A 24,371-nucleotide genomic window follows, 5' to 3' on the forward strand; every position below is an offset into this window, starting at 1 on the left:
AGACCCACATAAAACGTGACTTTTTAGTCCACCCTTCTGCAGTCTGTCTATTTATTGATTTAATTTTTGAAATTTTTTTGTTTTATTTTTTTCTGTGAAGATCACAGAAATTAATTCATTAAAATTTGGCTATGTGTGGCTTTCTTGAAAACCATAAATGTTTAGGCTGTGATTGTTATACATTTTTCATTAGTGTACACACTGACCCCAACCCCACATCAGAGTAGAAAACGGTTATGTGGCCCTCTCCAAAAAAAGTTTGGGGACCCCTGATGTACACCATCAAGACAATAAATTCATAAAATCAAACAGAACCTGCTGCTCTGGTTTAGGTTTTTTAAGTAATCTAGAAAGAGTTCTTTGGAGAGATCTGTTCTTTTTCTAATTTGGAGGGAAAAAAATCCCAGCTGCTGTTCAACAGATGTGTTTGAGATGACATTATTGAAGAACCTGGAGCTCCACTGACCGAACCGCAGAATGCCCTTTATCTGAAAAAGATCATCCTCCTGTCACAAACCATTACCTCCTCGGCTGCTGGGATCAGAAACTGTCTTGCTGGCTTTGTCCCAAAGGAGAATTTGTTAGGTTGTCATTTAAAAGGGTTAGATTTAAAAGTATTTTTTAAACAAATTCTAAAGTGCAACTAATTCAACAAAATTAATTTTCATTGGTTCTTTTTTGTCTTCTAAGCAACAAAAAAATAACTTTTTTTTCACTTATTTTACTTTTAAATCAATTAAAATGAACTTTTTACCATTGAATTAAACTGTGTCAAACCATAAATCTAAACTAGTGATAAACGTGTTGATCAAAATCAAAAGAGATGCAGAATTTTGTCTGAAATAGCAACATCTATGGCCGAATCTGAATTTCACCCCTACGGTTTCTCCCTACCCCAACATTTAACCCTTCAAACAGTCAGTTAGGAAAAACAGAGTCTTCAAATTCGGACATCACTCCCACTCAATGAAATCATCAATAATCGCTGAAAATACACAACAACATTGGTTTTAAAACTTTAAGTCATTACTCACATTTAAATGTAAACTTCTGTGCTTCAGAGTACACAACACAAAGTGGTTTACCCTCGCGGAGGAGGTCTCAGTTTCCCTCCGCCACAAAGGTTAGCCCTTCAAAAAACAATGTCGGACACTCTTATTACTTCAAATGCCCCAACAATTTTAGGGGTAGGGGAAGAATTTGGATTAAAGAAGAATTAAAACGAGTTTCTTTCATTGTAAAGGTTAACCCTGAAACACCAGAGCTTTAGCAGAGCTCCACTGTTTACATTCTGTCGACTGCCGTAACTCCTCAACCGTTTATTCCAGCAAATTCTGAAGCTGAGAAAGGCAGCTTTGCTCTGGTACGTAACACATTGCAGTAGGAAGTGTTTTTGTAATCAACATAAATCAGCTATAGCAGAGTAAAGTGGCTTTATGCCATCGTGCAACACTATGTGAGTTATGTGTTGCATATCGGTGCAAAGACAAAATGGTATTTAGGTGTTGACACTGTTAAAGGATTAACCTTTATCTGTACAGCAATAGCACCCAAGTTTTACCGACTTGATCCGAGCTGGATCCTTTTGTCTCTGGACACATTGGGACACAAGAGCCGATTGGAAGTAGCTCGAAGGCTCAGACGAAACATTGACATGGTTCCTTATCCTCTGAAGGTCACTGTGTTTGCTGAAGGCTCCTGTCTCAGTCCTTCAGTCGCCTGTAGAGCCTGCATGCTGGAGGAATTGCTGCTCAGTCGGTAGTGAGTCTTGATGAGCAACCCTAAGGCTTAATCCTTACGGGGTGCTCAACTCCCTGATGCTTCACAGCTCTGTTTGTACTTCTCAACATGCAGTCAGTCCTTTATTTTGTGTGCTTTCATTTTTTTTCTTGTTGATTCCCACAGAAAACCTTTTAAGTCTCTCCTCTAAACACCAATTATCAGCTTTCCTAGACAATAAAACACCCCATATGTCGAACAAAGCTGTTGTCACAGGGGGCTGTGTTTCCTGCTCAAAAACACGCTGGATGGGAGCCCTTTCTTTTTTTCCACTTTCCCCGTCACCCACACAGTCTCAGCGAGCAGAGGAAGCGGCGTGAGATGACTGCCTGCCGCTCTCTTATAGTCAAAATAGAAGGAGCACAAATAGCACCAACCTGCACTCGGAGTTATAAAACATCATTTTGGTAATTCAACGGAGCATAGTTGAAGCTGTAGAGCTGGCGAAGGCCAAGCGCCCGATCGTGTGCAGTTTTTAATTTGCCCGGCACAGATGGTGAGCAGACAGGAAGCCTCATTCAGGGTGAACACTGTCTTCTGGCTCAAAGTGTGCGAGAAAACAAGCCTTTTTCCTGCAGCCTGCATGAGAGCGCCGCACAATGCTAACATTATGGCTGGCTTATTAGCACATGAGTCCGAGCCAGGAGCAGCATGATGCCCACTGTAGTTTAAGGACAACACAGTTTAAAATGCAATTATGAGGAGGAATGTGTCATCAAGATGAATATGTTTAATGAGACGAGCCCAGTGGAGGCTAATGGTCGGCGGGTTGTTTTGGCTCATGTAGCTGGGGAAAGCAAACCGAACCGTCATCTAGTCTCCATGTCTGGTTGGAGAAAACTTACCAGAACAGGTGCTGAAAAATATGACTGAAGGTCAAAGTTTTAGCTATAGAATATTCTGGGTTACATCACCCTTAAGGGGGGTTGACTTGTACGACTACAGCGGCTTTTTGGGTTGTCCGAACGTGGAGAGGAGCGCCAGCATTTCAAAGGGGGGCCCAGGTGTTGCTTATGAAGCCACCTTAAGGGACATTGTTAAAAACTAAATGTATTATCATTGTATCGTGTATCGTGAAGTACATTATAGGCCAAAAGTTTGGACACACCTTCTCACTCAATGCGTTTTTTTTTAATATTCATAACCTTTTACAATGTTGGTTCCCACTGAAGCCTCACAACTATGAATGAACACATTTTAAATGCAATGTTCCCCTGCTTATTTGCATTTCTTTATTCGCAATTTCACGTATTCACAGATTTTTTTTTTCGGTCGCATGACTCTCCTGGTTCATCACAAAAATTCTTACAACTTAAGACGCTTGTATGAAAGGAGCGCCCCCTCCTCTTTCCATCCCCTGCATGGAGAAATGGCATCTGCTGACTCTGAATCGGCCCAAAAATATCCTGATATTTTGAAGAAGACAATCGCAGAACATAATTACCACCAGGAGCAGATGTTTATTATTTGATGAAAAAAGAAACGCACACTCCTGGTTTTAAGGCACAGAAAGACAGAGTGATAGTCACCATCTGTGTCTTAAAGTACGCTGTCGCTGCAGCGACTATACAGTCTTTAGTTTTGAATTAAAAAAAAAAAAACTCTACGTTGAGCAATACTCCAGTGCTCTTTAATAAATGTTTTACAAAGCATAGTCAGAAGTGTTTTTGATGAGTATGGACAAAAGGCATCCTTTGGCCGAGGGGGTGGGGTGTTCTCTGTATTTGCGGATTCAGCATATTCGCAGATGCCTCCGGCCCCTAACCCCCGTGAATAAGGGGGGATTACTGTATATCATTTCCATTTCTCTGCATCAATTCCGTTTAAATATATTCAACAGAACTTAAATTATACTCCAAATGACCCACGTCTACACAGGAGACGAGTATCTAACATAAAAGACGCCCATGCGATTGGTCAAATGTGAAAAGGGCCCTGTTTATTTTTTAAGAAAGTTTGTTTTTGCTTGTGTAAACATTTAAGCTAACCCTTTATTGTAATTTAAGTCAACTTTTTTGATACGTGAAATTGCGATGAGGATAAATTTGCGATGTATTGTGCAGGCCTAACTGAAATCCTGTTTGATATTCTAGTGCTCTGATTATTCCTTTGCACGCTCTTGGCATTCTCTTGAATGAGGTCGTCAATAGGTCGTCACCTGAAATGGTTTTCCAACAATCTTGAAGGAGTTTCTAGAGGTGTTTAGCAATTGTTGGGCTTTTTGCCTTTACTGTGCAGTCCAGTTCACCCCAAAACATCTCAGGGCATTTATCTCGTACAGGTGATGCTATAATAGTACCTTACACCTGATTTCCACTAGTCTGTCTGCAGTTAAATAAAAAAATTCTACCCAAATGCACATTTTATTTTGTCTTTTTTATTTATTTATTTTTTTCCTGTCCTAAATCTTAGAGACTTTTGTCGTTTTTTTTTATTGTATTTTTTCAAATCATTTATTTATTGTTAATTTTCATTCATTTTCACATATTATCATGGAGTATCAGGTTTTTAAATCAAAAGGCTCACACTTTTTATTAGTTAATAATGCAATATAAAATACTTTATATTTTTACTATTTTCTTTTCTTTTTATTTTTTTCCTGGTGTTTGATTCTCTTACTTTCTTCTGGGTGTTCATCAGGTTCTTTTTCTCACTGCAGGGTCTAAATGTCAACAGGTGAAGGTTTTCTTTCTCTTTATGCGGGACTCGTCTCTATTTCTAATCACTCACTCTGTTACCCTCCCCCCTTCCTCCTCCCCCTTCGCTACAACCACAGGAAAGACCACACCCACAACCGCCACCACAACCCATCATGCGGCCGCGTTCCCAAAGGAGGCAGGTGACTCTGAAAGAGGTACAGGTCCTGATCGCCCTCCCCCCGTGGGGGAACAAGGGTCACCTGACTCAGAGCCAATCAGTGTGGAGATGGAGGGTAAGGGGGCGGGACACCTGTCCCTGTTGAACTCTGGGAATGCACTGCTGGGCCCCGATCGCCTCTCTGTAAACTAACCAAAAATAACTCCTAATTTCACTCTGGAACGGTTTCCTAATTTCGGCATGCGTTCTCGTGTAACCGATCAATCATCCGGCTTGCGTTTACATAACAATAGCACGGCGTAATCTGCTTTCCTGAATGTGGGCTTTGAGAGAAATTTTCCACCATGCGATCACTGATGAGGTCTCAGCGGCGGACGCCAAAATCAGCTGCTGCTGGAGGCTGAGCATTCAGGCGCACACATGGTGGCTTGCATGCTAATCAGAGAATGTGCTTCCAGAGTGAACTAATACTTTCATTAGCTCGCTAACACTCAACTCTCAATCTTAGTGAATGGAGGAAAGAATAGCTAATTAACTTTTATCACTCATATACTTCATTAGTCTCACAGTTACATAATGTTTGCATTATTTCTATTATCTCTGTCACTTGAGCTTAAATGTAAACCTCACAGTAGGAACGTGTGTCCTTTGCAGCTTCAGCACCACTTCTGAAACACCCAGGAAGGGTTTTCTAAACTGTTAAATAAATAGGTTGTAAAAATATTAGTTTCCATATAAATCCCCATTTTTGGCCCAATAAATCATCACTATTTTTCAGCACTGGCCTTTAGGCTTAAGTGATGTCCTCACTTTGTTTTTTGAATATTGAATCGATCGTGGAGTCGTGTCAAACCTCAGCTTTCCTTGGATAAGTTCTTTGGCTCTGAAGTGCTGAGTATCAGAGTCCAGCAGCAGAAAACACTCATCATTCCAGAGTGTTCAGCTCTCGCCAAGGTTCCCACATGAGGGAAGGCAAAGAAAGAGAAAACAAGTTTAGGACTTCAACGCTTTCAGTTTTTGGTGATCCCAAAGGCATTCTTTTCTATTATTTTTGCACTTTTCTGATTACACAAACGATGCTCGATTTAGAAAGTGAAGGAACACAACTCCACTTTAACCTCTTGACCTTTATTGATGCAAATATGTATCAAACCACTTTGGCTCCAAAATTACCCACATTTTTAGCATCTACCTAAAAATAAAACATAAGTGAGTATTTTTTTCCTGTCTGGGAATACATTTAGGAGGCTACAAGTTCAAGGATTTATTAAATTTTAGAATCACATGCAAATATTTATTTATCCTGGAGAACTCATCAAAATATCTTTCAAGAACAAGCAAAGGCCAAGGGAAAACATTCCCTCATCTCACTCCTTCAGAATAAAATTAAAAGATTATGCAATAAAACTGTAGTTAAACTATGAAAGTTAAGTCAGTAAAATTATTTGGAAATATAGTGTCAGAATTCAAAACATGCACAGGATATTTCTAAAACATTCAGATTTGCAAATGTTTTAATTCATGCAATCAAAAAATAAAACTAAAGCAGGCAATAAATAGAATCTATACTGTGGAAAAGTGAATTTATTGGAAATAATTTATACATATTCATACCTGCAGATGTAAATAATTCAATAACAATTACTCTTCATCAAAAGTAGACTATTTAGCTCTTATACATGCAGTACATGACACATTAAAACAATTAAATAGGAAGTTTGTCAAAAAGAGTTTAATTAATAGCTTGAAACTTAATGAGACTTTTTTTTCATAATGTATCTTAATCTGTTCTTAACTTCTGATCAGTTATTTATAGTTTACCAACACAATCTTTAAAAGAAGATCGAAAAAGTTCTGCCTAAACAGGTTACGGGTTCATCCAAATGTTTATGTTTAGGCACCAAAAATGTATTGATGATATTTAGAGGGATTAGGTGAAGAAGTCCCTGATTTACAAACAAACACACCGGGTTTAGTCCACGCGTTTTCAGCCGCTGCATTTAAATCTGGAATTAAGAGATAGTTTATACAAATAATTCTTTATAAAAATCGCGTAATGATATGTTTGCAATGAGGTGTAATCGCAACATTAGCAACTTTCCTCATCAAATAGATCTTGATTTGACTGGTTTCAAGCATTAATTGTAGACAATAACAAAAAAATTACACCTATTTATCAGACTCATTACAGAAATAAGAAGACGCATTAATTAAATAAATAAATAAATGTGTATTTATAAAATCTAGTGATCACGAACTAAAGTCAAGTAGAACTTGATTTATTGCTGGAAAAGGAGCGAGAAGCAACAAACTTACACTATGTAATCCCACTCTTACCGAGTTATTTCATCTAATAGTTTTCATAATCCAGTTCTGACCAGATCAAGTTGAGATTTTTTTTTCCAAATCAACTGCTTATTGTGTGTCCTATGAAACAAAATTTCCTGATTTTTATTAAACAATATTTTCATATAAACTAGAGCAAACACCTTTTTTCTAATATCTGTGAACTGTTCATCCTGAGTTTGTGTTTCTGTCTTGATTTTTGAATTTACATCCAATGTTTGTAAAGAATCTTAAAACTATCAGACAGCTTAAAGAAGAAAAAACTCTTTTTCTGTATTTACTTCAATAAAACCTTAAGCGTTTTCCTGTAAAAGGAGGAAAAGCTGCTCCATCTCTGGGCTGAATTGAAGAAGGGCAAAGCAGCATGTCAGAGTTTTGTGCTGCTCCTGCACACAGACCGTGTCACAAGTCCATAAATCCCCGGCTAGTAAAAGAAGCTCCCATTCACATCGACAGACTCTGTGGCTGCAATGATGGGCTACTCTGACTTAAATGAGAAAAGCCTATAACAAATAAATAACCAGCAGGGCTCTGTGCCACAGAGTGAGACAACCAGAGGAAAGAGGGGGAGACTGTGCCATATAATAGAAACAGCAATGTAATCCATTTCAGCCGGAGTCTGCGATGCTGCTGATTCGATCAGGAGAAGCGCTCGGCGGGGTTGATAAGGTGGGGAAGGAGCTGGTGTGGAAGTGGCAGCATCACTGTTCAAAGAGGAGCTCCAATCTCTGTTACGTCCTTTCCATTTCTCACCTGATATCTGCCTCTGTGGCTCTACCTGCTGCAGAGGCTCTGCAGCAACGTCACATATCTCACCGCTGCCACAAGGTGGGCCAGCAGAGAACAGATAGCAGCCAAAAATAGAACAACTGGCCCTGAAGAGAAAGAAATACCTGCACAATACTGCAGACAAAGGCTGGATCCAAATGAGGATGTGATAAAGTAAACTGTCTTCAGGCTTCTTCTTCTTTGGTTAACAATGAGTATGGTTTGTGTAGATGTGCTACATACACCTGTAAATCTAACACCTGTTTAACTTTTACAAATCAGAGGCTTTATTTCTCCTTTCTATGAATGAAGTTCTCTGTGCTGCAGAGTTCAAAACTTTAATCTTAACATTTTATTATGGGCGTACAGGGCAAATAATAATAGAAAAAAATGCAACAAATATCTAAAAGGGAGTAAAAGATAGTCCATTTTATTACTACAACAACCAGTACTACACCCACTATTTATTATATTCCTGTTCGCTCTCTAAATGTACGTTCCATTTCAGATTCACAGATTGCTACATATATAAGCAAACTGAAACATCCAAGACACAATCTCATGTGAAAACACTCATTCCATTCACTTTAAGGGTGTATTCAGACTGGACACATTTGGTCTGCCTAAAGTCAACCAGAGTTTGTTTCTCCCAATAATCCAGGACAAAGTTTCAGTCTGAATACACCCAAGCAGACCCTGGTCCAGAACCAGGAACTGCTCTCAAACCCATCTTTTGAGGCGGTCTCTGTTCTCTGCCCACTTATCTTCAATTGGAGCAGATTGGATTATACAGGCTTGTGATTTAACTGCTTATTTTGTCTCTGCTTTTCTCTATTTTCACTCTTTAAATGGCCTTGGTTATGAAATTGTGCTTTTTTAGTTCCAATAAGAGAAAATAATAGGAAGTAGGGGTCATAACTTAATAAAAATCAAAGTATTTTTTGATGTTTAACTGGCCTCAAGGAGAAATCTGAGCTAGAGAAAGTTCTGATAGTTTCCAAAGGATCATCCAAATCTGTAGAGAATCTTAAATTGGAGGATTTTTTTCTAAAACTGATGTTCCGTTAACAAATAAATCATGTGGCCGTCATGTTTCATGAGGCGCCCTCCTGGTTGTCAGAGGAGCATGAGCTGAATTATTCGCTCAGATGTGGGTAGCTGTAATACATTATGTAAATGGCTGTGAGAGCTAAAATGCAGGGGCAGAAACCTGTTGACCCGCTGCTATTTAGAAAGGAACCCGCAGAACCATTTCCGGCTGGGGAATACACCCACCTCCCGATCCGAGTGAACACGCAGACATCTGTACGTTAGAACGCTCCACGGTTTGTTTTCTCCTCCTCTCCTGCCCTCTATCATCATTTGACCTTTACTTTAGATGAGCCAGTGTGGGATGAGTTTAAAAAACAACCAAAAAAAAGTCGGATTAGCAGCTAATTTAGCCTTCAAGCCAGATGATGATAGAATCAAGTCAAGCGAGTGTTTTCAGACTCATTAAAAGTGTACAAGAGAATGAACTCAGCCTGAACCTTCATCATGAAGCTGGGTGTCCTGGGGGACGCTGATGCCAGCCACTTTTCTAAAGAGTTATTTATACTTTTAATGACCATGGCAACAGACACGGCCTGTATCATCAGTCACTTAGCTCTGTTTCCCTTCCAACCAGCCGTGCAATATGTGATCCTGACTGAAGTTTCAGCTCTCGTCGGGAGGAAACGGGCTGATGTGTGAGGCTTAGGAATCAACAACAGATAGAATCCTTCGTTAGGAGTCTGTCACCGCTTGTATTTGTTCTTAATACCACTTTCATTTTTCTGAATGTGTCTGAATATCTTAACTCGGTTTCAAATTAAATGTTTATTAAAAACATCTTAAAAGTACCCGGCATTTATACAAATTGAAGTTGAAAATGTTTTTATTGTCAAACCAAACATAAATGAAATGGTTAGATAAAAGTAAAGTGTTTCTTTAAAGAGCAAACTGATTTTAAAAATGTAAACTGTGCATCAAATGATATTATTAAATCATGATTTCTGGCTGCATCAACTATAAAACATAAAGCAAATTATAATAATGTTTTAAACTACGGTCACATTTCTCAAAATGCTGGCCGCGGTGACCGAAACGTAACTTTTTCTGCAAATTCTGCGGATTTTGAAATCAGGAGGTGGCAGTCGCATTTTTACACGCTACGTGTGCCATGGAGGTTTTAAGAAAAAGTTACAATTGTCTACCTGACTGCCCCCTGATGGCCACCTGACTGCAGTCTGACTGTCGCCTGACTGTCGCCTGACTGTCGCCTGACTGTCGCCTGACTGTCGCCTGACTGCCACCTGACTGCCACCTGACTGCCTCCGGACTGCAGTCTGTCTGCAGTCTGACTGCCCCCTGACTACCCCCTGACTGCTACCAGACTGCCCCTGATGGCCCCCTGACTGCCACCTGACTGCAGCGTCTATGTTTTTGACCACGGCAACAATTTTCAAAAAAAATAAAAAAATGAAATCTTAAAGCTTATGTTGATACCTCCCATCACGGGGTGGCAGTTGTATTTGTTACTGTAGCATTAAACATATTTTAAAATGACATCGGATTGCTGTGATTAAAGGAATTTTAGAAATAATCTCAGTAAAAATCACCAAATGATCATTTTTCATGTTCAAAATAATTCAGAAGTAAGGATACTGGATGGATGTTCACCAAGTTTGGATGTTTAATCATCAACTCTGATCTGATTAAACCAGAAGATCCTTTACAAACAAAATAATCAATTAACTTTTAATTAATTTGACTACAAATATATAATAAAATACTACTTGTTCTAACAATTTTACACCTTCATATGTAAATGTATCCCATTTGCCAACCAAAAACACATTTCACATATCTACAAGTTTTGCATGATGTGAATATTCTTCACCACTGAATTAAAAAAAAATGTGTTTCAGCCTAAAGATCTCTTCCAAATTAAGCCCCAGAGCCCGCCCGTCTGGGTTACTGGATGTTTTTGTATGAGTCAGCACAATTCAGTCGTGTTGCTGAGTCATCATTCTGCTGTAAAAGCTTTATTTAAACGTCATGCAGAACTTTACAAATGCACCGAGCAACAAGCCGTAAACCTAACCCAATTAAGGTCGACCATTGTGTCTCCTGTAACTATTGGTTTTAACAGGTTTAGTTCCACGTCACTCATTGAAATTAAAGCTGCAGTCCGCGGGGCCCACAGTGATCAGATCCAGATGCACCCCTTACCCTTTTTATCCTCACCAACCTTTTATTTTTTTATCTGCCTGTTTTCAGTTTTCTGTTTTTGGTTGGACTAACCCTTTAAGTGTACCTGCCTCCTTTGTTGAACTCAGTTTCACCGACTCTACTCAGCTTTTTTATGATCCGCCTGACTGAATTTACTGCCGGCGGTTGAATCTGGTGCTGCAGTGACCTGCAGGTTCTCCATCTCTTAAAGCAGCAGTTCACCCCAAAGCTCAGAGAGCCACGCTAAGTGTTTTTCCAGTCAGATCTTCAAACAAACTTTGTTTTAAATAAGTACAGTATTTCATTTTGATGATCAGCACTGAGCTGTAAAAAAACCTGCTTTGGTGTGGACTGTCTCTTTAAGGTTGTTCTTCCAGTGACACCTTTTGCTCTTCAGATGGAACTGCAGTAAACGATGCATTGGAAGTGCTCAGCCTCACCAGCCTCAACATTTTTCTTTTTTTCCTGCATGTCAGAAGAATAAAGGACTGTGTGCATGTGTGCTTGCAAGCTCATAGCAAGCATCACCTCATGAGAGCGATGTAGAAGTCAAGCTTTTGTTTTGAGATGTCATCCTCTGAAAATTCTGCACCAGTGAAGTTAAATTCAATAAAGAAAAAAATATGACAACATTTTTTTCATTTTGATATTTGAAAAGAAAGCAATAAAGCTAGTAGAATTTTCTCTGTAAGATTGTTTTTTTTAAATAAAATGTATTTTTTGCCCATTTATGACTGAATTATTGCTTGAAATTAGCTGTAAACACTCATAATTAGATAGACTGGTCTGGTAATTAGAAATATTATGTCTTAAATTAAGCTCCAAAGGAGTTCTATATCTTTAAAGCAGGAATATTTATACACTTTTATGCTTTGTATACAACCCCTTGTAAGCAGTCCAACTATCCTTATTTCTAGACCGGTAGTGGGCAAACTACCGCCCTGGGGCCATTTACCTGAGTTAGAGTTTTTCCCTAAGAGATATAAACCTATTGGGAAAAAATGTACAAAAATTAAATTAAAAACTCCAAAATATTCTATTTTAAAGTCATTTTCAATCAAGATTAAGATTTCTTTAGAAGAAGTTTGTGTCCAGATCCCATGTTAATTCTTTCTTTTATGAGGTGAATTACCAAAACTCACAACAAATCTGCTCCTGGTCCGTCTCTTCTGTCAAATTTTAGAATTTTCTTTTGGCCCACGAGTAAGAATGTTTGCCCATCTCTGTTCTAAACCATTGTTATCTTTACTTTAGACTGAAATTACACATTTTAAGATACATTTACCTTAAAAATGATGTAATAGTGATAGGTTTGTGGGGGGAAAGTGCATAAAAATACCTACTTTAAAGATATAAAACTCCTTTTTAAGCAAATTACACATATTTAAATACATATTGTGCAATTAGAGCAATATATCTAAGTGTGTTTGTTGCTAATTTCAAGATATATTTAGTCTTAAAAGGGCAGGACATCAAAACGTCTTAGAACTGGCATATTTTTTACCTATAACAAGAGGAGAAACTGCTTATATTCTTTAGTTTTTACCTTGTTTTAAAACGTTTTTTTTCCCAGTGTTGTTAATCTATCCTAAACATTTAAAGAATAATTTCTTGTTATAATAAAAACCACATTGTGTTTATGGCAGGGGAAGCAGAAATGTTGGAGATTGATGTCTTAAAAGCTGCACAAACCTTAAACTGTCTGCATGAGGCTTGAGCTAAAACATTTTCGGAGGTTCTGAGAACTGAATGCTGCTTCTTGAAATAATAGTTTTTACAAAAATCCAAAAACCTGAAGTATCTGAAAGTGTTTGGGATTTCCAGATGCCTCCAAATGCCTCATTTAGCAGCTTTCAGAAAAAAGCTTCAACAAAACAGAAGCTCAGAATGCATCAGCACACCTGGGATGAAATGCAGCTCCTTACAACTACATTTCAGCCGGATTGGATCCGTTTCCTCACAGCGTAACACCTTCACTCATGTGCATATTTCACCCATATCCAATTGGCTGAGCATCGAGCTGGAATATTATGCAAATTCCTAATAACAAGTGTACATGATTGAATTCAGTCAATCAACAGGCGGATTGCAGCCCGTGCACTGTGAGCGTACGTGCACGCGTGCAGTGTTCTATCTGTCGCGCCCAGGCTTCACTCACTGAAATCATTAAACGACTAAAGCTTCCAGCAGCAGGAAGAGCTGCTCTGCTTTTCAGGTCTGATAAAGAAAATGATTTATCCATTCTTCACCCTCAGGTCGTCCTCTGAGGTTAAAACTGTTTGACTTTTCTCTTTTTTCCAAAGGGTTACAGTGGGAGAAATAAATCTTTAATTCAAGTCTTACTTTGAATTAAGGGCAACACGAGTATTTCTATTTGGGCGGGGCTAACGTCTCTTTGTTTTCTTGCAATTAAGTTACAGAAACTATTAATTAGCACTTTTTTAGGATGTCTTCACTCGAGGCAGAAAAAAGAGAGAAAAGTCTGACTCTCATTCAAACTTGAATGTTTTTGGCAAAACTTAAAAAATCAGCTTTTGTAGAGTTTTAATGAGATTTTTTTTTTTATTCTTAAGATAGAACAAGTGTTAAACTTGAAACTGTTGAGATTAGCACTAATTGGTGTAGCAGGAAAAACCCAAAAGCGTATGGTCCCTAAATGTTCATTTTTAAGATCCTCCAAAAACTGCAGCCATTTTTAAGTTCTTGTGAAAACCAGTAACTTCAGTTTCACTTTATCACCTGAACAGGATAAAAGCATCCCTTCTATTCAGCAGTAATTAAAAGGCTTGGCAAAGGCATCTATGTGTAAAACGTGCCGGTTTGTTCAAACTAGGATCTATTTTTGAAGTTTTAGTGAACACTTTTCAGTTCTCTTTCGTTTCTTTTGCTTCCTTCAAACGAGGATGTACTTTATCACTTTTTTCCTCCTTTTCATCATCTGTTTTTTTCTTAATCTTCCCACTTTTGTCCAGCTAGTTTAATGCATTTGATTAACATTTCATTAAATGTTGGTTAATGAAAACTTTAAATTTTAGAATATTTAATGTCACTAAACATCTTAATGAAAGTAGATTCATCAAACGAAAAGTGGCTTCTACTCAGCAAAAACTGTATCTGAATGAAGTAAAAAGACATTTTTCTTATTCTCTGTCTTGCAAAAGTAATTATTTTATCAAGAAAGTTTCTCAATAGCAAAATATTATAAAGGTGTATTAATACAGGACACATTTAGTTCAAATCAAGTGAAACAGAGTTTCATTTTTCGTCTGAATACACTCAAACAGACCCTGGTCCGGGATCAGAAACCTCCCATCTGTCTAAAGCCTCAGTTCCCCTCAGCGATCCGATCCCATACGGTCCTTTTCGATCCGGTATTTTGAGCATTTCTATTGTTAAATGGACCCTTTAAACAGTTCCGACCCGTACCTCTTAAAGCCCCTCGACTGTTGTAGGTCAATAGAAAAATAGAAAAGTAGGATCGGGGTGGAGTTTCCACCAGAAAGCACCAGTATAGCGCTAAGCTAGCAATTCCATTTTCCTCTTTACGGCGGGATTCTTCTCAGTCACCCACAATATTTTTCAAACAACATTAAATTCCGGTTTTACACCATGTACCAAAAGCAAAGCAAGAAAAAGTCGAGCTGCTGGATGACCTCCATTATTATTGCTTTACTAGTCATCGCACTACAATAGCGCAATAACTCGCTAGCGGTCTACACCATGCATGCACTGTGAAAAAAAAAGCTCAGTTGAAGTGAGGCTTAACTGAGTGGAAACGCTCACCAGAATGAATTGGTCCCTCCCGTACTACTCCTTCAGTGGAAATAAGGCTTAAGTGGTTCCGGTTCATTTTCACTCGGACTGAGTTTTCTCAGTCTGAATAGGCTCTGTGATCAGAGTGGAACGACTTGACCAAACCGTAGCAGGGCATCATGGGATGTAAACAGAGTGGTGGCGCAACGATGAGACACAGCATTTTCCCCACATAATTTCTGGCCAAACGATTGAAGAGATCTTTAGTCACTTGGGTTTTTTTTTTTGGTACAAAACAGAAATGTTGAGATTAAAGGCAATCTGGATACAGACCAAAACGTAAGGTTCAAGACTCAATCCTGGACCAACATGTCTCACTGACTACATTTTTTTTTTTTAAATAAGACTTTAAATGAGAATTTTTGACTCATTTCTAAGGGGCCTGTTTTTGCAGTGCGATCATACATGCCCCACCGAGCTGTTTACGTAACGCCGAGTATTAAACTCACTGACCGGTGACACCATATGTCCCACATGACCCGTGATTGAGTCATCCAGTCTGCTCCTGAAAACATGTTGTGACAAGTCGTTCAGGGTTTGTTTACCCATGTGCCACTTGACATGTATCTGCATCAGAAGGAACAGCTCAGCGGGCCAGTAGGGACAGCCAGGGAGGTGGGCGTCAGAGTGTCGGGCGGGGGGTGACTCACAGGTAGGAAGCTGCAGGGGTCAACAGGAGCCGGACCGCACTCCTAGATCAGAGCTGATTTTATCACTTCTTATGAAAGCTGCACGTTGAATAAGGATGAGTCAGATCCCCAGCAGAACTGATCAGCCGTCGATGAGATCTGAGGAGTCATCTAAAATAGAAAACGGATGTGTTAATGAAGTCACTGCAGCATCACTTCTGATGGTCCTTTAATGTTAAAAACACGTTTATGGCTTCGTTTTTGTCACATGTTTAATTCTATGTAATCAACAGCTTCTCTAAATGAATTTAGGAGAAATACCCATCAGCAATTAAATGAGTTATTTAAATAAAACAAAGATACTTGAGTAAAATTAATGTATTTACATTCAAACCTTGTACAGACACACCTTTGAATTAAGAATATCAAGTCAAAATGTTTTTAAACTGGAAACATTTGCTAAAAAAATCTGACATCTGAGACATAATTATGTTTTAATAATATTACTTTTCAATATTCTCATAAAAGGTTATGGTTTAATTCCAAAAATGAAATTAATGGCAGATTCAGTAACAGGCTTTGAGTGAAAACAACTTCCAGAGAACAGCAGCTTAAAGCTGAAAGTGAAGCTCACTCCACAAGAGCCTCAATATTTCTGACAAAAACATCTTTATTTTAGAAAAACAGTTCATGCAGCATGACATCCCAGTGTCAAAATGCTTACAGCTTCCTTACAGAAGGAAGAGAAATAAAAATCTCATCCAAAAAAAGGCTTACAAGCTGTCATACCTGACAAAGATTTGCAGTTTTTTTTTTACACTTCCATAGCTGTTGTGTAAATTTTAGTGAAATCTAAGTGATACATACTGTGATATATCCCAAGAACAAACTTAGTAGTATCTCATACCAACAAAAACCACAAGGCTGACTGAATATTTAACAACTCAATCTTGCAAGATCTTGTTGTTGTTTTGGTTGCAGTGTAGAGCGGCTCAAAGAGGCTCAGTGAGCTGTGCTGCCAACTAGTTGTCAGGGATTTAGATGGAAAACAAAAGTAAAAGATGCTCATGCATTTTAAATTGATTCAAGTATCGCCAAACAAAATATCGTGATATATTGTCGAATGGATTTTATCTGCACCCATGGTGAAATCTGTAAAGTTTTGCTTAATCCTTTCAAATTAAAAGCTAATTCTTTATGGTTTAGATTTTCTATTTATTTTTTACCAAATGTGTCCGGATACTAAAATGCTCCTAAAAACAACCACTTTTTGTTCAGCTTCTTAAAAAATATACAACTATTTTGATTCCTCAAAAACGTTTTTGTCGAAAGAAATTGTTATTTTAGGGGTTTTTTGGTCCACAGAATGATTGAAGTAGTCATCAAATTGCATGAAAAAATATTTTCTTAACAGTTACTTATTGGAATTGACTTCAAAAAGTTGTTTTTGGTGTTTAAATTAAATAAAAAATACAGTGAACATTAAATGTAAGCTTGTATTGACTTGTTTATTGTTATTTGAAACATTTCATTAGTGTAGCGAAGGCATTATTTTTGCTGCTTTCCTGAAGCATCTGCATTCGTTCCTCCCTCCTCGGCGCAGCTGATTGAGCCGCCTCACAGTCTCATCAGTTTTCTCACAAACTGTCATTAAGAGCAGAAAGAAGAGTCTGACACCACAGATGGCAGCAGCCTTTTTTGCAAATGAGGTCTGATTACGAAATGTGGCAGATTTCACTCTTTACATGTCATTAAGCAAACACAGAGCAAGGGTCACAACACCTGAGGACACTTAACATGCTACATTTGCCTCCTCCGCGGAGTTTTCACTGCGCCGCAGCACACCGTGTCCCCCTCGGCTTAATTGTGAAAAAAAAAAAAAAAAGACGACAGGCTCATTTAAACCCATGTTGGCAAAGGCGTCGCACTCTGTGAGCAATTGGAGAGACCTGTTATTTTTGGCTCGTTGGCCGTGGCAAGTGCTGCCGCCCATGATCCCAGCTTTGGAAAGCAGAGCTTGTGGAAATGACATCAGGATCCTGCTGCGCTCCATCAATATTTAAAGCTTTAACTCTTTCAGAACAGATTTCTTGCTGACTGGGGAGCTCTTGGCCTCTGCCAGTCTAAGCCAAAGCATGTCCTTCAAAGAAAGACTGTATTGATCCATTAACAGAAGAAGGATAGGAGGCCAAAAAAGAGTTCAAACACTTCCACTGTTCTGTTTTCCTGCTATTAAAGTTCTTGTAAACACAACTTATCTGTACTAACTGCTGCTTGACCTATGCTAGCTCTTGAAAATGTGTTTTTTTTTCTCCACTTGCTCTGCCAGAAAAGCACTAAAATACTTGTGTTTATCTTTTTTCTCTTTTGAAGGTGTGAGACGACCTCCGGAGCTGGAGCGGGCCAACCACAGCGTCCATTACACCCTCCTGATCGCTTGTGTTTTGGTGGCCTTTGTCCTCGGAGCTGTCCTCTCTGGCTTTTTGGTCTCGTGCTATTGCAACTACACGGGCCACAAGACCAAGAAGTTGCCAAAAGACCCTGAAACTCCCATCCCTCATGCTCTGTCCCTCCGCAGTTTGGCCAAGCTCAATGGGCTTTTAGACAGCCAGAGTAAGGAAGACAAGCTGGAAGTGTCGTCTCCAAAGATCTACAACTCTTTCTTCACCAGCAGCAAGGAGCACCACCCACAGAGGAGGAATGGCCATCATGGAATGACGATGGGGGACCTGGTCCATCCCCACCATCACCACGTGCACCACTCTTCAGAGCTCTCTGGTTTGCCTACGCCAGACTCAACTCCAGAGCTGCCCATTAAGAGCATGAAAGCCTTCAAGAACCAGTGGGAGAAGAACCAGAACTGCAACAATGCCAAGGAGCCAAAGCCACATAACATCAGCTCTAGACCCAGTTCAAGCCTCCTCCACCAGCAGGTCTTCCCCTACTCACACGGTCTGTCCAATGGACAGCCAGTAGCCGGTCTCCTCCATCCAGAGGAGCGCAAAATCCACAATTCTGAGCGCGTCTTATCTCAACCCTACCCTGGTTACCCCCAGAATGTGATGGAGGTGACTTCTCTGGATGAGCTCCTGAAACACATCCACGAAGCCAGCGGTAGCAAGCACGCCCAGTTGATGAGTCCGTCAGGGCTGATGGCCAGCGGCGGTGGAGGACAGCTGGCTTTTGCCAACAGAGTTCAACCTCAGATTCCAGAGACGGAATCTGCGCCATACTACAGCTCCTCCACGTTACCCCGGGACAGTCTGACCCGCCGCATGGACGTTCCTCCCGACATCCCCCCGCACCATCAGTCCACCCTGGAGAGGAGGCACTCTTCCCAGCGGCACTCGCTGATTGCCGCAGCCACTAAAATGCCCAATGTAGGCGCAGTGGGAGGGGCGGGAGGAATGATTCCCCGCCAGCACAGTTTCAGCCAACGAAACGGTGGCCCCCATCAGCCTCCGATTTTGGCTAGAATGAACTCAACAGGCAGCACTTGCGAGGTTCACTATCCTCTCATCCCCAGTGGGTACCTACAACGTCAGCACAGCTACAACGGGGAGCAGGAAGTCCAGCACAGGGGGGCCATCATCCGCCGGGCGTCCTCTCTCAAGCCCGATGTCCCTCCTAAGCCACTGTTCATACCGGCCACTTCTCCAGTCAATGAACAAGGAAAGTACAACTACTGAGGGGCTCAAGGACTCGAGGGGGTTTCCCTCATAGTGTCATCTTTAAGAAACTCTTGAGGTTCACTACTAGACTTTCACCAGAAAACACAGCCAACTTGTGTGGCATCCAGTCTCACTGTGGACACAAGCCTCAACCAAACTTTTTCTTTTTCTGATGTTTTTGTCCGACAAATATCTTTGTACCATATTGGTATTGTTCAGCGACTCGCTTAATAACAAACTGCTGACTTGGATGGCGTGACGCCACCTCCTTATATAAGGCTGCCAATGTCCTCAATGTGGATTTACAATGCAAGCTGATGTTGGACGAAATCGGACTCACCGGTCATCTCAAAGACTCGGAAGCCGAAGCCTCCTGCACCTCTTCACTTCATGCTTTTTGCTTAACCTTTTCCGATGTAGTGTTTGTATCAAGTCACCGCCAACCCCTCCCTTGAATGTGTTTATATTATGCATGTGTGTGTATATACATGTGTGTTTTTATCCACACCGTATATGTATACATATACATATGCAGTATGTGTAGCCTGTGGTGAAAGTCAGCGATTCCCCTGAAAGTAGTTCTGTCTTTGCCTTACTATACTCTCTCATCTTTGGGCATGTCAAACTATCCCAAAGAGACATCACACCAACGCCATCCCAGCAGTTTCTCTCTTGACTTACAGCATTTAGTTCTGGCTGAGTCAACGAAAGGCGATACTTCAAGAACGCAGCTAAACTTGCCTTTTCTCAACTCCGTTCTCTCCTCTCCTTTCAACCCAAACCAGGTTGTAAATGACTAACTCGGGTCCGTCGAAGTTCCTCCAGAGTAGTTCTGTTCGAATCACGAGTTCAGAGATGTTTTGGACCTGATGAGGAAACCATAGACCTGAATATGAACAGAACAGACTGCAGTTGTTACAAATAACTTTGTGATTATTGGTTGTAAATAAAAGAATAAGTACTAGCCAAATTTTAACTGTATGTGTAAATGTGTGCCTTATTTAATAATAGTGTGTGACATGGGGGCAGGGGGCTGTGCAAGGGGCTCAGATGGCTACTATGCTACAGTATATTGTAGGTGTTCAACTTTCTAGTCGTTAGTATGTGTCATCCAGTATTGCATATTGGAAGAGTTTTATTCCAGAAACAGTTTTTATTTTTATATTATTTAGATATTTGCCACCAATAATAAAAATATATCATGTTACGTCTTGTTGAATGTACAGGTACATTTGTTTTTACAAATGTCCCAGCCAGCAAGGCCAAGTGGACCCCACATAGTTTAAAAGTGGGCAGAAAATGTGGGCCCCGGTTGGGTTTGTCTGCACTTTCTGTGGTTGCCTCACCTGTGTTTGCCCACATTGGCTTAAGTGGAGATTCAGTGGGTTAGCTTGCTATGTTATTCAGCTGCCTGGTGGACAGCGAAGCTTGCTGGGTCAATACGTTGGAGCATGCTAGCATCCTACAGTGGAGCTCACTAGCTTGCTTCAGCGGAGCTTGCTAGCATGCTACAGTGGAGCTCACTAGCTTGCTACAGCGGAGCTTGCTAGCATCCTACAGTGGAGCTCACTAGCTTGCTACAGCGGAGCTTGCTAGCATGCTACAGTGGTGCTTGCTACATTGGAGCTTGCTAGCATGCTACAGTGGCGCTCACAAGCTTGCTACAGTGGAGCTCGCTAGCTTGCAACACCGAAGCTTGCTAGCATACTACAGTGGAGCTTGCTAGCATGCTACAGTGGAGCTTACTAGCTTGCTGCAGTGGAGCTCGCTAGCTTGCTACAGTGGTGCTTGCTAGCTTGCTACAGTGGAGTTTGCTAGCATACTACAGTGGCCCTCACTACCTTGTTACAGTGGAGCTTGCTAACATGCTACAGTGGAGCTTGCTACTAGCATGCTACAGTGGAGTTTGCTAGCTAGCTACAGTGGAGCTTGCTAGCATACTACAGTGGAGCTTGCTAACATGCTACAGTGGCACTTGCTAGCATGCTACAGTGGCGCTCGCTAGCTTGCTACAGTGGAGCTTGCTAGCATACTACAGTGGCACTCGCTAGCTTGCTACAGTGGTGCTTGCTAGCATGCTACAATGGCGCTTGCTAACATGCTACAGTGGCACTCGCTAGCTTGCTACAGTGGTGCTTGCTAGCATGCTACAGTGGCGCTTGCTAGCATGCTGCAGTGGCTCTCACTAGCTTGCTACGCTCTCCACTTGGCAGTTTGCTAGCATAGCAGGCTAATCCACTCAATCCCCACTTAAGTCAATGTGGGCGAACACAGGTGGGGCCACCACAGAAACTGTAGACAAACCCAATCGGGACCCTCATTTTCTGCCCACTTTTAAACCATATGGGGCCCGTTTGGCCTTGCTGTCTGGGTTTCTACTTTTAAATAATCAAAAGATGAAATACAGTTTTGAAAAAAGTAAAATACTGCCCAAACTGTGTCATAGAGATCTATGACTTTCTTGTTATGTTGTTTTACCTCAACCTGAGTATTCTGTAGATCATCATTGGCTGAATACAGATTAGAAAACCAGCTGGTTGTGGCAGATCCTGCTTATGCCGTAAAGATATAAATGATCCACATTTTGGAATAAAACTCTTCATTGGATTTTATTTCTTTTCATCCCAAGAGTGTGAGACTTCAAATGTTTTGGGAAAGCTTTGGCAAAAGCTTGTGCACCGCCTGAGACTACAAGCGTTCAGAAATGTCCCTTTATGTTCTATTGTTCCTCCTTTTTTTCTAAGAATCCACAAGTCCTCTGAACCCATCCTCTGTAGATCTATTACTATTGCAGAACAGGCCTCTTACCTTGGAGGAAAAAAAAATTGAAAGCAATTGATTCCTGGTTGTCCTTCAATTGTTACTCTTGTAGGCTCAGACCGTCGTCTGACACCAAGTGTCAGCTTTCCAAACAAGAGAGGAAACATGAGAAGTGCAATGAACTGTTGTTCCCCGGATTGATTCTTGGGATGGTGGCTCCAAATCCAAATGTTTCTGTCTTCTGAGGGTTTCCCTCAGGGACGTCGATGCCAGCCAGCTCTCTCTCTTTCTGAGACATTATCTCGTAAAAATTATCTCGCCTCTGTTGCGCTTTCAGAAGAGTCACTTTGGCTGCGGTTGACTGGAAGCGTGATCAATTCTGTGAAAACAGCTTAGCATTGTTTACTGTAGCTGAAAATGATATTCGGCCAAAATCTCCCAGAGCTCATTCGATCTGCTTATAACATTTACTGTTCATGTTTTTTCCAGCATTTAAATGAGGAAAACTGTAGATGATCAGTGTTGGTCAGAGAAGAAGAAATGACATATGTTTCCAAATTAGAGAAAACAATATTTTTAAAGAAGAATTGTGGAGGCTGCAGTTTTAAAGTGTTATTTGGTTTTCTTAATCTGCTGGTCACAGATTAAATGGAATTAGGGGAAAGTTTCCTCTGAAGGATCAGTGTGTCAGGATTTGATTTGGTGTAAATACATTCTCTCTGGATGGGGTTTCATTGATTATTATTATATTTTTCTCTTTAATTTCCAGCTTTACCTTGACTTACTATGAATTTGGTCTCAGAATACCATTGTATGTCTCTTATACTAGGAATAAATCCAATTAAAAACATGAAGCATGTGTCTCTGCTAAATGTCTGAAAGTACTTGATGAACATGTATAAGCATCTGTTTTAAGGTCATAAAGAAGAGATTTTGAGCCTCCTGATGTGAGACCGGCCAACTCCTGATCATTTCTGTCAACTTTATTTTAGTAAATTTCATTTAAACTCCAAAAAAATGCAGACAGAGCAGCATGGAGCCTTTAACACTACAGCTGATTTTAGATCAATGGTGAGTTTATACTTTTAAATTGAATGTATGTTTTTCTCTGTTATAGATTCTGTGTTGTTGTAATTTTCGCTATCATCCATATTCTTAAGTTGAAAATCAATACTTTCCAATTGCAATATTCTGCATCTGCACACGTCGATACTGGATATTATCAGGGTTAGGGTTTTATAACGTCATTCTGTTTGCTTTGCTGAGTAAAAAGGATTCAAAAATACATAAAATATGCATTTCTTTTTATTCAGAATTTTAAGAAAAGTCTCATGATGGAAATGAATCGATCCAGCTAGGATTAGAAAATTGAACAAACATTAGTTATGATTTTAATCTCAGAAATTTAATCCTGGATTTGTACGTAGTTTTTAAACAAAGTGTTCTGTATGCACCTTTTTTTATACGTTTTTATACTATTTATGTGACTTAATGCAAAATACCTACACTACTGTGCAAAAGATTTAAACAAACAAGTTTTAAACAAAATGTAAAAAATTGAGGTGTTAATCATTTATTTTCACCAATCTAAAAAAAATGCAGAGAACGAAGTAAAGAGAAATCTAAATCAATATTTGGCGTGACCACCGTTTACCTTCAAAACAGCATCAATTCTTCACACTTAATGAATTGCCTGGTAAGATTTTCCGAAATAACTTGATAACCTCAGATTATCATAGATTGTAGACCTTCTCACATCTTTATGTCTCTTCATCCCGGACACACTGATGTTGAGACCACGGCTCTGATTTGTTGTAATATATATATAAAATGTATATGTATGTATGTATATATACAAACACATAAAATTTACCCGAATGTGCTATCCTGACCCTCAGAAATTGTCAACAACTAAATATAAACAAAAAATATTTAAATTAGGAAAAACCCTACAGATTTATTAATATACTGTAAATATAATACATTTTTAAATATAAACTACTTATATATGTATAAAGTCAGAGCATTTTTTTTCCTTTTGTTTTTTTTTAGGATGGGACAATGTGTATTCTGTCACTGAAGTTAACAAATATTAAAATCTCTTTTTTTTCAATAATTAAAATAATATTTGCAAAATACGCTGTTTTACACTGGCAATGTTTTATTTATTTTTTTGTGGCAAGGGCATTTTTGCACAAAAAAGTGGAGTTTTATTTAGTATGGTAACTGATTATTTTTTAGCTGTTGAGTTACGGTGTTTTTTACACACATTTTTGAAAGAAATGTACCTGGACATGACGCTAAAAAATACATGTTTCTCTCAATGTAGCATTTTGTCCTTAAAAGGATATTTTTTGCATTTGCAAATTTTCATTTTATGCGCTCAAATTAGAATTATCTGTGCACAAGAAATTAATTTGTAAGCTAAAAATGCCAACTTGTGCATACAAAATGCTAATGTGTGGACACAAATTGCTTACCTGTGCAAAAGAAATAGTAATTTGTCCACACAAAATGCTAACTTGAGGGAACAATT

General features: G+C 39.5%; 1 protein-coding gene across 1 annotated transcript in view; it reads left to right on the plus strand.

Moving 5' to 3' along the window:
- The window catches only part of sema6e (sema domain, transmembrane domain (TM), and cytoplasmic domain, (semaphorin) 6E), a gene marked incomplete in the record, with an annotated part of 183,495 nt that extends 163,184 nt beyond the window's left edge, over window positions 1–20,311 (plus strand). The window contains 2 exon segments of the mRNA XM_036215699.1: window positions 4,556–4,711; window positions 17,778–20,311. Coding sequence (XP_036071592.1) covers window positions 4,556–4,711; window positions 17,778–19,093 — 1,472 coding nt within the window.
- Between the last annotated feature and the right edge of the window lie 4,060 nt (window positions 20,312–24,371).

The sequence above is a fragment of the Oryzias melastigma genome, linkage group LG16, assembly GCF_002922805.2.
Source record: "Oryzias melastigma strain HK-1 linkage group LG16, ASM292280v2, whole genome shotgun sequence".
NCBI classification, from domain to species: Eukaryota; Metazoa; Chordata; class Actinopteri; order Beloniformes; family Adrianichthyidae; genus Oryzias; species Oryzias melastigma.